Consider the following 14,003-nt stretch of genomic DNA (forward strand, 5'->3'; position numbering starts at 1 on the left):
GTCTTCACCTTGACAGTTGTTCGCTGTGTGAGACGACTGTACCCCTGTGAATCTCATTTTTCTCACCTGTAAAATGGGGATAACTTTGTTTTCAAGGTTTCTATGAAAATTAAATAAGTTAGTCTGCGTAACATCCCCTAGCATACAAAATTTGATACATAGTAAACACTCAAAAAAATTTGGAGGTGGTTTTGTCCACCTCCAAACCCTCATGGTCACTACCATCAATAGCTAATGATTTGGAAAGGAAGCTGGAATTCAGCCTATGAATTCACATTGTGGAGCTCACTGATTTTTTTAAGCAAAAGCTTTTAAACTTTTTTAATTACTGGGAAGACATTAAAGGTTTTGAACATAGAAATGACATGTTTGAAGAGGTATTTGAAAAGAATATCCTGGCTATAATTCATGAATGTGTCTTTGGAGTTACATAGACCTGGATTCTGTAATATGAGTTTACTGGATTATGTAAGATTTTTGAACTCTGCTATTGGAATGGATGGAACTCATAGAAGTATTAAGCATAGATAATAAGAAAGCCCTTGGTTTATAATATTCAGGTGAAACTCATAGACAGTGTTAAATTATGGGCCTTTGACTGTGTGATCACACAGAGCCCCACACTCGGATGGTCCCAGTGCTTAATTAATGCTCTGACATTGCCATTTTGTAATTCTTAATAATTGAAATTTTTTATTGTTTTGACAAGAGGCCTTGACTTTTCGTTTTGTACTAGTTATGTTTCATTTCTACAAGTTTTGCAGCTGGTTCTGCACATAGGATGTTTTAAATATACTGATAAATAATCTTATAGCATGAGATACAGACATAACTTATGTGTTCTAATACAGATAGTAGGTTAGTAAAATGTAATACCTGCCAATGAAAGATAGAAAATAGATAGCAAATATGATGAACAAATAAAAATATTATAGTCAGAAAGGGATGGAAAGAACAAGTACAATCCTGTCACTTTGACACTGATATCTGTCGCTGCTAATATCAAAAGCTCATTGGTAGTATCCAATATAGTTATGTACCTTACACATGTGTTCTGCTCAAGAAAATCAGTTACAATTTATGACATTTCAACAGACTAATTGACAAAGTACTGCTATTGTCAGGTGTACTGACAATTCACCCTGTGCCATTCTGATAGGGTCTGAGTCATTTTCATTCCATGGGCCTCTTTGGGACCTCAGCCGTCTTAACCATACCATCAGTAGGGTGTGAGAGACAAGGGCATATGACCATTGTGAAGTCCAGGATTCAGGAAGTGTGTTTCTGTGGCCAACAATACCACTCCATTGCTAGGCTACCTCCAGTGTGTTAATTTATCCCATCTCTTTGCCTTCACTTCTTGCTGTGCTTTAAATATACTTAATAAGTCATCTGATTTGAGAATGTTAATTTGGTCTGTGAACATGTCAGTCCCATGACTTCTGGGAGAGCTTGCCTGGTAGTTTACTTAGAGATCATCACATCAAAATAATTTCCTAAACAAGATCAAATCACAGCTCTATCACTTGAGAAGTGGTTCAAACATAAACAATTATTTATCCTCTCTGAACTTTGTTTTCCTTATGTGAAAGCCAAAATAATAATATCTATTTTGAAGAATAGTTGCCAGTGATAAATAAAATTATGATAGGAAATTAATAACAGCTAACTTTTTAAAAATGACTACTATGTACCAGGCACCATTCTCAATGCTTTAAGTCTATTAACTGATTTAATCATTTCTATAATTCTGTGAAGTACTACTACTTTAATCTCAATTTATAGAGGAGGAAAACTCAAGGATACAGACGTTAAGAAACTTGCCCAAGATCACAGCTTAAAGCTTGATACCTAGTAGGCACTTGTTAAATAGTAGATAAACTGGATGTCAATGTTACATTTTGATCTATAAAATTCAAATGTACTGATTGCCTTAGATTCTCCATTCTCTGAATAGGAAAATCAATCTACCCAAGATACCTATAATGTACAAGTACTGAAGATCTATTCTTTGAGTTGTTGGTTAAAAAGAATCCCAAATGTTTAAAGTGTGTATTAGTATGTGTGTAGGTGTGCTTAAAAGTCTTCTTGTGTGGAATCCCCTGTTCCTTCACAATAATAGATGAAGGAAAGGCCTTTGTGAACTAAAGTAGAAATTATGTTTATTGCCTAATAAAAAAAATCTTAAGTTCCAAGGAAACTTTAAAAGTGGGGTAGTTTCCCAAATGACTTAGAGGAAATCAGCTCTGGTCTATACTCACTTTCCTAGAAATATGTTAGTTCCCCTAACCAAAAAATAAAACAAAGGTAAGTGTAGGAAAATGCAGGGAGATTGAGTAAGGAAGAATACTGTATCAATGACTAGCTGATGGTTTCAAACACCTGTTTAAATGTGAGTGACATCCAAAAGTAACATTCTTTGCTTCATTGTGTGCTTCATCAATAAATCCCCAGGCCTAGTCAGCAGATGGGCAACTCCTAAGAGTACTGGGTGAGTGTGCTGCAAAGCTCAGAAATTCAAGCAGTTAGTATCATAGCTAAATAAACATTTTTTATACAAATAAATATTTTTAAAATGGCTTCTACACAACAACCAGTCCCATGCAAAAGTATATTCAGAGTGCTCCTGTACCCTAACTTCTAGACTCAAAATTTGAGAACTGCTCCCTCCCAAATCAGCTTCTTTAAATATCCAGTTAAGTGTTATTTTTAAAACTGTTTTTCATGTTACTAGTCACAGAAGCATTTTTATTTCAAATGAATGCTGTATATAGAGTGCATTGTGTAGAAGTGAGAAACCATAGGTCTCCTCTGCTTGAAGCCGGCATTGTGGCGATGCCGCCTCCCTCACCTTTGCCGCCACTGCATTGAAGGGATTTCACCAAACCACTTGAACTCTGAGGACAGCAGTTTGAAAACCAAAACCATGGGCCACAATTCAATCCCTTCATTTTATAAATAAATGAACCAAGGCTCAGAGAAGCGAAGTTAGAGGTAGAGCTTAGATTTGAGTCCAAGTCTCTTTAATTTTCAATCCCAAGCCTGTTCTATTCTACTAAAACAAAATAAAGTGGTTATTTAGGTTTAGTCATGAGGGCTTTTAATCTACAACATGGAATGTTTTGATATAGGTAAAGGCTTTAGGTTTCAGGATGAGTAATAGGTAGACCTGTTATTTTCCACCCAGGTGTTTTATTTCACCTGTGGTGGCTGCTACCAGGTTAGGGTGACCACCTCTTGTAGGAGGAAACATCTAGTCATCCAACTTCTCAGTTAAACCCACATCCAACTTAAAAACAGTTTATATTTAAAACCTTCACTGTTGAATTTTTTTTTTTTTAGATAGCAACTGACCTTCAAATAATTGGAAAATGCGCAATTTCCCTTTCTCCAGCACCTCCTCCCTCGACACACACATAGTTTCGCCCATTCAATAGACCATCTGCAGTTCTGCTTAATGAAGTTTTCTGTTTATCAGAGTTAAAGACGGTCTCAACCTTTGCCTGTATATCAATGGCTTTTAGAGTAAAATATATATATATGCACACTCCTGGGCTAAGCTAGATGCACATACCCCTCTACCCAAAGATTTTTATTCGGTAGGTATAAGGCTACAAAAAGACATAAGGGAAAACTTGGAACCCAGACACAGGCCGAAACCTGTGATCAAAATATATGCTGCAGTTATATTGAGCCTAAAGCCTTGGTCCATAGATTTAGCCAGGAGTGGTGACCAGTTCTGGGAATAAGATAATCCTCAGAAAAACTCTCTCAGAGTTAGATGTCCTTGCAAGATATACAGGGAGGGAGGAAAGCTGCCCGGGTCCTATGTCTTAGTAACCCTGGGGTAGAGAAAGCTTTACCTTCATGTACTATGAACTACTGATTGCCACTTGCGTGAATAATATGAGTAACTGAAATCCATGGGGGAAAAGCTCAAAAAAGCATTCAAAAACCTACAGAGAGAGACAGGTCAGGCACCAGAGTACCAACAATTTCATCACAGAGGCTGAAACAAAAAGAGAATCAGGCTGACCATAGTAATTGGCACCTGTTGTGCTGAGAGTTGCGAAGCAACAAGGCAGGAGAATTGGTCATGGAGAATTGTCACAAGACAGTGAACATTGTTGACAGGAGAGAAGCTACAGCTGTTTCATCTCTGGGACTAAATTTGTGCTTCCATTCTGCAAAGCTGGCTTTGGTTTGATGTGCTGAATCACTGTCTTGATCACAAGCCTAACCTACTCCACAGCTGCACAGGTAGGAGAGAGCAAACTCCGATGTATACCAGGTCTGGCCAGTAGCATAAGCAATTGATGTGCATTGTTTAGGATCTATGCAAACTGAAGAGAGAATGACCTGTTAGTAGGGGACAGTGATTGCTCACCCCCAGCTCTAATTTTCATATAGGAATGTGTCATCAGACCTTTCACTTATCCAGCAGAAACTGGACATCTAGAATTTTTTAAAATATAAACTCTCCCACTTTTAAAAGTTTAACAAGAAAGAAAAAAATATTATTATAAAAATACCCCAAAATGGTTAAAATGGTGTCTTATGTTATATCTATATATCTTGCCACAATAACAAATAACAACAAAAGAAATGAAAAGCATGTGAACCAAATAAAAATCACCTGTAGTTTAGATGCAGCTGTGGACTTCCTGTTTTCAACTCCTGCCCTAGTAATAAGGCTTGGTGTTGGCCTTGCTTCCTTCCCAATCCCTATCTTTTCCTTCTTTTAAAGATGGCTTAATCCCTGGACTCAGGCTCAAGGACCCAAGGCATAGAATCTACCCCGAGACCACCCTGAGAGTACATTTTGAAAATCCTGAGAGTGATCTGGCCCTGAATTCTGCCAAATTGTCAAAATAACCTACTTCCTTTGTTGGGGCATCAAAACTTTATTGACCATTGAGACTGCAACCAGTGTTTTGCCATCCCCCAAGAGTTCTACTGCTGCCTGTGGCTAGGTCTACTCCTATATGATCCTACCAGGTCCACACTCTCTCCATCTCTCCTGCCACACTGTAGGGAACCGGGCACCATCAAGTCTGTCCTGAGATGAAAAAATTATTATAACTTGTATTTCCCAGCTATGTGCTATGTTCTGGCACCATGCTGAATGTGTTACATGGATTATCTCAGTTAATGAGTCCCATAACCCTGAAATTTGTATAATTTCATAAGGAACCTGGGGTCAGGGAACTACATAATTCATGTAAAATTGCATCGCTATTGAGTGGAAAGATCTGAAATTCAAGCATAAGTCTGAAGCCCCTGCCTGCTCCACTGCCCTACAAGGGAGATGCAAGCAAGGGAGAGTGGAGGGTATATTTCTATATCTCTGTGCAGGTATAAAGGGAAAAGATACTCTTTAGCATTCTTACTCAATTTCATACCATGTTTTGAAATATTATCACAATATTATCACTTTCCAGTTTTGTGAGTTTCTATGTATAGTTACCTATGGTTCCCAGGTTTGGGAATTTTATGGTCAGTAATATTTTAAAATATATTTTGGGAGCCAAAATAAGGTTGCCAAACTTCTATTTTGCCAAGTGTAGGGGAAGCCAGAAATGCGATATTGTTCTAGCAGTAAAGTAGTCTGGGAAATGTTGGACTCTGTTTAACCTTCTGTGGCTGTTTAACTCTCTGTAGCCTCAGGCTTGGCTGATTACCCAGAAAGCCCCTAATGTACCCAGAGATAAATATCATGGCCCTAGAAAGGAGGTTGATGAGTGTGTAGAGTGTGGGTAACTGCCTGATGCTATCTGTTAACTTAGAAATGCAATGCTCTTTCTGGTGGTCTACATGACTACCTACCATATGGTTTTACCATTAAACCCCTATAAAAAAGAGACGCTCTCCTGGGAGGGTGTGTGTGATTCTTCCCACAGGCCAACACTGGGAGCAAGCAGTTGCTTTGTCCATGAATGTAACTTTCTCTTATAAAGCTCTTATGAATTTGAATAAGGCTACATGTCAGTTTTCAGAATCAATCCTGAATTTCAATTTTAGGGGTTTCCCCCAACACCAAGTAAGGATATTTTTAAAGTTAACATTTAGCATCATTATCACATCATTGAATGAAAAAGTTTTCATATACACAAGTGCACATGTGCACACGCTTGCATGTGCATATGCACATGCACACACATGACTAGGTCCGTGGAACCAAGAATGCTGCTTTCCTTTGCCTTCCTTCATGGCAGGTGTGTACATGCACATACATGAGGGTTCCCAGCAACAACTGTGCAATGTAAAACTGTACTTGGAAAACCATTGTGTGAAACTTGGGAAACCTTACTCTATAAAACAAAACAATACTATTATAAATGGTGACTTGGTTCCCACCTCACAGACTAGATCTAGGAAAGGAGGTTAGTGAAGCAATTTCCTAAATGACACACAAGATTTCTCAGAGCCAAGACTAGAAGTGTAGCTACTTGTAGCTACTTAAGTTCTCCTTTCATCACCACAGTCAATAATACTACAGTTTTCACATTATTACATTTATACTATAATATTTAATATGATAAGTTAAATAAACTTAAGGAGGTACAGCTTTGGAAATGCACCAAATGCACTATTTTTAAAAATGGTTGTGTTGGAAAATGCAATTTGTAGCATGAACTTTCAAGCAAACATGACTATTATCACAGACACATTCTCTTTGTTCATGTCCTGCTTCCCTCAACCACCATGGCAAGGAAGTATAATGTGATCCTCAGAGATAAATTCATTTCTGTCCTCCAGAAAGGGATAATCATTTGACTCTTCATATCATAAGATTATAAATCTGTGTGCCTCTGAGTGTGTTTGTACCCTCATCAGTACTCAACACAGGAGTAAAACTGAGTCACTGACATGTAATCAGGTTATTAACATAACCTGTAATTAGAATAGTATTTACTGTTCTGTTGGCTTACCATCCTTCCTGAACTTTAAAGAGAGCTGTCACATGAAAATATCATTTGAGGCTGGGACTCTGTAGAGAAACAAGAGTGTTCAATTCACACAAACTTGTAAAATTCAAATATATCTTTTTAAGAGGGATAATATTAAATATATTAAACTAAGGAAACTCTTAGTTCAAGAAAAAAATAGTCAAAGGTGATATATATATATATATATATATATATATATATATAGTACATGGCCTATTATATAGATAGAGATATAAAGATATATATATATGTGACCATGAACATTATATATAATAAAATGAGTATTGTATATGATGTTATATGTTAAATACAGGTAACATACACAGGATTTAGGAGATCGGCATCAAGGAAAGCATTTCCAATTAGGAAAAGTAGCATCATTTCTAATCAGGAAAAGTAGCATCATACCTGAGAACTTCAATTTTCTTCTCCATTTTCCAAGGCTTGCATTTGACATTAGCAATCATTTGTCTTTGCTCATCTAACTCAGCCTTCAATCTCTCCAATTCCGCTTCATCAATTTCATCATCTTCGTCCCTTTAAAAGAAAAAGAAACACAAAAAATTATGTTTTATTTGACTTCCAGACTTAAAGAAAAATTATGTCAGACACTCAGTCATGTACCAGCATGGCAGTACATCATGGGTGCTGAGATCCATAAGCATTGGAGCTTGGACCTGAACACAGACTCAGGATTTCTGAGATTATTATAACTTTAAAGAATAGTATTTACACTCTGATGTCCTGAAACTAAGCTGTTCTTACACATACAGTCCACGAACTCCCAGAAGAGTTACAGATCTATCAAGACTATTTTCTTTCTCCTTTGTTCTCTTGTACGCTTCCCCCTGCCAATTCTACATTTCAGTTTTAAACTTCATTTTTCAGTAAGGATAGTAAATTAGAGGTGAAGATGTCTTTGAAGTACCCTTAAACTTTTTAAGTTAGCTCTGACTCAAGAAAAAGAGAGAAAAATTGAAATAGGAAAAAAAATGTATTTCTCAAAGCTAACTTAATCTTTTAATTAAGCTCACAACTTCAATTGATAAAATTTAACTCGAATTATATTTGGTGGAAGTAAATCCTTTGAAGAGCCTTCCAGGGAATTTAGTTTCTTACTGAGCAAATAAGATATGTCTTTTCTCTTCTGTGTTCCTAGTATTGCAAAAATATTACAGGGGACAGAACTCAAAGAAAATAAAATGAAAACATGAGCAATATAATTTTAAATCAAGGAATGTAATGCTACATTGTAGAGATAATTTTTTTTTGGTAACATTGTTTCAGTTATTAAGCTTTGTCACTCAAGTTCAAACTCACTTTTTTATATTTAATATTGCAATGCTGGGGCTGAGATTCTAGGGCACATTTTTGTTTTGTTAGCTGGCTCAAAATTAGATTGTCAACAGGTTGATACAAAGAAGGCACGTGGTTTTCCCTTTGGTTTTGTTTGCTTCTTGCTTCCTCCTTAGCAATGCTTCCTCACCCAGGAGCTTCAGGGCATTCCACAACTACAGAGGACTCTAGTTTGCCAGTTTTTCCAGAGCTAGCAGAAAGAGTTTTATCACCTGAGCATCATCCCTTCTGCAGTGGTTTCAACTCGGTAGGTCCCTTCTCCATGCTTCTAAGTTTTAATTTCAATATCTTTCCATTATTCCTCTAGCCCTTGGGTGGCAGCTGTTTCCTAAAATTGCTATCACCATGATACCTTAGTGTTCTCTTTTCACTTTTCCAGTAACCTGGTTAACAGTTATTTATTATTTATTAAGCAGTTCCTTGGTTAAATGCTCTTGGTTCAATTAATTGTTGAAATTTTTTTCTACTAACTAGACTCCACTGACATTGTGATCTGACTCAGAGTTAGTCAGAAATATGTTTTGTTGTTCACTAAGTTTATGACTAAACATACTAAGAATATGGCAAAAGCTGTTTTTGAAAATTGCAGGTGAGGAACAAGAGGATATAGTCATAGTTTTATAGCCCACCCTATTAAATGACTTTGCAACCTCCTTCCTTTCTCACCAATCCATAGGTTTAATAATATCATGATTGCTGAAACAAAAATTCATGTTAAACCTCCAGAATATTGAATAATATGTCCTGTCGACAGTTTGGCTTTTGACCAATTCAGATATTTTTGCTTAGAATAGTACTCCTGACTCAAGAGAACTATAAAAGTATACTTTGCTAAAATACAACTCTGGTCACCATTAGGTTGTTTCTGTTTTAATTACTTGATATTTATTATATAAAATCATTTTTTTAAATATATAATCTTTATTATATTTTTTCCATTACAATTTAGTCCCCTTATACTCCACTACCCCCAGCCATCAACACCCTGTTGTCCATGTTGATGAGTCCTTTTTATTTTTTGCTTAGTCTCTCCACCTTCTAATCTCCCTCCCACCACCAACTAGCTGTCATCTGTTCTCCATCTACAAGTCTGTCTCTGTTTTGCTTATTAGTTCAGCTTGTTCATTAGATTCCACATGTGAGTGAAATCACATGGTATTTGTCTTTCTCTGGCTGGCTTATTTCACTTAGCATAATGTTCTCCATGTCCATTCATGCTGTTACAAAGGGTAAAATTTTCTTCTTTTTTACAGCCAAGTAGAATTCCATTGTGTAAATGTCCCCTAGTTGTTTCATCTACTCATCTACTGATGGACACTTGGGTTGCTTCCATATCTTGGTGATTGTAAATAATGCTGCAATGAACATAGGGGTGTTAATGTTCTTTTGAGTTAGTGTTTCAGATATATTCCCAGAAGTGGGATTGCTGGGTCAAAAGGCAGATGCATTTTTAATGTTTTGAGGTATCTCCATACTGCTTTCCACAGTGGCTGCACCAGTTTGCATTCCCACAAGCAATGCGAAAGGGTTCCCTTTTCTCCACATCCTCACCACCACTTGTTGTTTTTAGGTTTACTGATGATAGCCATTCTGATGGGTGTAAGACGGTATTTCGTTGCAGTTTTAATTTGCATTTCTCTGATGATTAGTGATGTTGAGCACCTTTTCATGTGTCTATTGGCCACCTGTATATCCTCTTTGGAGAAGTGTCTATTCAAGTCCTTTGCCCATGTTTTAATTTGTTTCTATTTTTGTTGGTGTCGAGTTTTGTAAATACTTTATAAATTTTGGATATTAATCCCTTTCAGATGTATCGGCAAATATGTTCTCCCATTCTGTAGATTGTCTTTTTATTTTGTTGATGATTTCCTTTGATGTGCAAAATGTTTTTTTTCTTTGTATATACTTTTATTTTTTTTATTTTTTTTTATTTATTTACTTTTTAAATACATTTGTCTCTGCCTCCCCCCCACCTCTTTCCCTTCAAAATGTTTTTATTTTGATGTAGTCCCATTTGTTTATTTTTTTCTTTTGACTCCCTTGCCTGGGAAGATATATCCAATAAAAAATTGCTATAAGCAACATCCAAGATTTTGCTGCCTACATTTTCTTCTATGATTTTTATGGTTTCAGGTCTAACATTTAAGCATTTTTTAAAGATTTTATTTATTTACTTTTAGGGAGAGGGGAAAGGAGGGAGAAAGAAAGGGAGAGAAACATCAATGTGTGGTTGCCTCTCACACACTCCCTACTGGGGACCTGGCCTGCAACCCAGGCATGTGCCCTGACTGGGAATTGAACCAGCAACACTTTGGTTCACAGTGTCACTCAATCCACTGAGCCACATCAGCCAGGGCAATATTGATCCATTTTGAATTTATTCTTGTGTGTGGTTTAAGAAGGTGGTCTAATTTCATTTTTCTGCAATTATCTGTCCAATTTTCCCAACACCACTTACTGAATAAACTATCTTTACCCCTCATTTGTGCTTGCTTCCTCTGTTGAATATTGACAATAAAGGTGTGGGTTTATTTCTGGGCTCTCTATTCTGTTTCATTGATCTATGTGTCTGTTTTTATGTCAGTACCAGGCTGTTTTGATTACTATGGCCTAGTATAGTTTAATATTAGATAGCATGATTCCTCCAACTTTGTTCTTTTTCAGGATTGCTATTGCTATGGCTGGGCCTTCTGTGGTTCCATACAAATTTTTGAAATATTTGTTTTAGTTCTATGAAATGTGTCATTGGAATCTTGATAAGAATTGCATTGAATCTATAGATTGCTTTGGGTGGGATGACATTTTAATGTTAATTCATCATATCCATAAACTTGGTATGTGTTTCCACTTATTTGTAGCTTCTTCAATTTCTTTCTTCAGTGTCTTAGAATTTTCCAAGTATGGGTCTTCTACATCCTTGGTTATGTTTATCACTAGCTATTTTATTCTTTTTTGAAGCAATTGTGAATGAGATTGTTTTCTTAATTTCCCTTTCTGTTAATTTATTATTGGAATATAAAAATACAACTGATTTCTAAATATTAATTTTATATCCTGCTACTTAGCTGAATTCATTGATCAATTCTAGTAGTTTCTTGGTGGAATCTTATGGTGACATAAAATGCTTGAGGGTTTTTTTTTAATACATCTGTAGTCACAGTGTGTTTCTTTTAATTTGCCAATTAGAATAATATGTGTGTTGATTTGTCCTAGGGGGAAAATACATTTTAGTAAAAATGATTGCCTCACTGAAAATTACTCAAAAAAATTGTTGCCATGTCTACATAGACTAAATTTAAACTATATAGATAATTTTTTACTGAAATCTTTATGGAGACTATCAAAAAGAAAAAAAATATGTTAAGACACTGTCGAGAATGGATTCAGTTAGAAAACAAAAAAGAATTTAAGACTAATAATTCAATTGCTTGATATTTTAAGTCTAACTTTCCCATTCTTCCAATTCATGATATTTACATTTACATACCTTAAAATTTTATATTGCTGAGCACCTATTAAGAATCTTACATAAAACAGTATCTAATGTAACCTAGCATCATTAAGAATGAAAGAATGATCTATTTAATATGTAGATTTACTATGTAACTAAAACTTATTTCTTTATGTAAATTTTTAGATAGCACATAATGGAAATCTTCCTAATACTATATGATTTCCTTCTATCTTAAACCCAGTACTTTATATATTTAACCTATCCAAATTTTATGATTCCTTCCAAAATCATAATAAATGTTTTAAAACAATTTTTTCCTGTTTATCCCTACGAGAATAGTTTTCTCCAATATGCCAAATCACTTCTTCTGTGAAGAATTATACTTTATTGTTTTATAATAATTTGTATCTGAGTGGTCTCTCCCTTACCTATATTATGAACTGATAGAGAACGCAAGCAATTGCATATTCATAGTCCATGTATACCAAAGACATTAGCAAATTATCTTCCACAGAAGTAGAGCAGGATAAATATATATTGAATAAATGTTTATATACAGAATTTTTCTGGATAGGGTTACTATTATTAACCCAGTGCTTGAAGTATACTAAAATATAACAATGTCTTCCAAGGTAAGTATGGTATGGAAAGACATTCATTCCTACACTCAATGATCCAAAGCTGGTACATTTTTAAAGTCTTTATTGCTAATTGTTGATTGCTGCAGGTGGATCATGCCATGCTATAAGGTATAGTGGTTGTTGGATAAGTTACCTTCAAATATGTAGGTAATTAAAACTCACCAGTATTACAGGGAAACTATTTTTCTAGGAACCAAAGAAAGTGCTAATCATATCAAAAGGATATAACACAGACATGCTTCTTTTCCCAAAATTTAGAGCTAATTTGTGCAAGAATGATTTTCATTCTTAGGTTTGATTTATTTAAATAGCAGTTGTTAGGAAAAAAGGAAGCATAGTGTGCTGAATTTCTCACTGCTATGAACATATTATTTATTCACTTAAACTGGGTCATGAGAAGTCTGTAATATTATTAGAAATAACTCCAAAATGTCTAACAAGGCAATGTTTTTTAACTCTCTCCAAAGATAGCATTATAGCTTTGGTTTTAGTTGGTATCAAATGTTTTGTCAGCACAGGGAAATTCCCTAGAAACATTTTAATTTTAAAAGACTATGAATTAATTAACCTAAATAAATGTGCTCTGATTTGCCTACTAATCTTTCTCAAAATTTGTTAGTATTTTCCCTTTAAAAAAATGCTTATCTTCAAAATAAATAATATAAAATGGATCTTTACACAGAGATCAGAACTCTCAATCATCCCAAATAATTTATGATACTATTTAGAATAGTTGCACAAATTGTGACAGCAATAATATAATTTGCAAAACCTATGAAGACAAAGATCATTTTAGCCAGGTTTGGCTAGATGGAGGACTGGGCAGGTATGGAGGCAGGGGAGCTTGTGGGTTTCTCAGAATCAGGATGAGAGTGGGACCAGCTAAAGACCAGCACTGCCAAAGGGACAAGATTTTCGCAGGCATCAGGGGCCTACACCTGGCCGATTCATATCATCCAATGCCTAGAGGCTGAGCAGTTGACATGAGGACCTTAAGGACCTTAGGAGAAGAAAGAAATTCCTACCCAACTCATTTATTTATTTTTACTTTTTGAAAGATTTTATTTATTCATTTTTTAGAGAGAGGGGAAGGGAGGGAGATAGGGAGGGAGAGAATGTCCATGTACTAAATAAACATTGATCAGCTGCCTCTCACATGCCCCCAACAGGGGACCTGGCCTGCAACTCAGGCACATGCCCTGCCTGGGAATTGAACTGGTGACCTTTCCATTTGCAAGATGATATCCAACCTGCTGAGCCACACCAGTGAGGACCCAATTCACTTTTTTTAAAAGACCTCTCATAGGTAGAGAAGAAGGGCAAATTCTAGAATACAACCTGTGCCATGCCTATTTTTGGTGATGTTTTCTCAGTGAAATACTACTGTCAGATACATAAGCTTTGCTAATAGGAAATATTAATAATTAATAAATAATAAGACATGGAACTTAAAAACATGTTGCTATTTGTTTTTTAAAAGAAGAAAGCATAAAGGTACTTTTAAAAAGATACAAATTTTTTAAATGCCAGTCAAAATGTAAAACAGGTAGTATTGTGGTTATCAAAGAAAGAAGAAAAAGGAGGAGCTTGGGAAGGAGGAGA

At 35.6% G+C, this 14,003-nt stretch overlaps 1 protein-coding gene across 1 annotated transcript in view; it reads right to left on the reverse strand.

Annotated features, from left to right (window-relative positions):
• TMC1 (transmembrane channel like 1) overlaps positions 1 to 14,003 on the reverse strand; it is a 100,869-nt gene that overhangs the window by 82,089 nt on the left and 4,777 nt on the right. The window contains exon 3 of the mRNA XM_054583307.1: positions 7,359 to 7,487. Within this exon, the coding sequence (XP_054439282.1) occupies positions 7,359 to 7,487 (129 nt within the window). The remainder of the gene's footprint in view (positions 1 to 7,358; positions 7,488 to 14,003) is intronic.

The sequence above is a fragment of the Pteronotus mesoamericanus genome, unplaced genomic scaffold (assembly GCF_021234165.1).
Source record: "Pteronotus mesoamericanus isolate MK-2021 breed Mesoamerican mustached bat unplaced genomic scaffold, CSHL_Meso_final contig_73, whole genome shotgun sequence".
Lineage (NCBI taxonomy): Eukaryota > Metazoa > Chordata > Mammalia > Chiroptera > Mormoopidae > Pteronotus > Pteronotus mesoamericanus.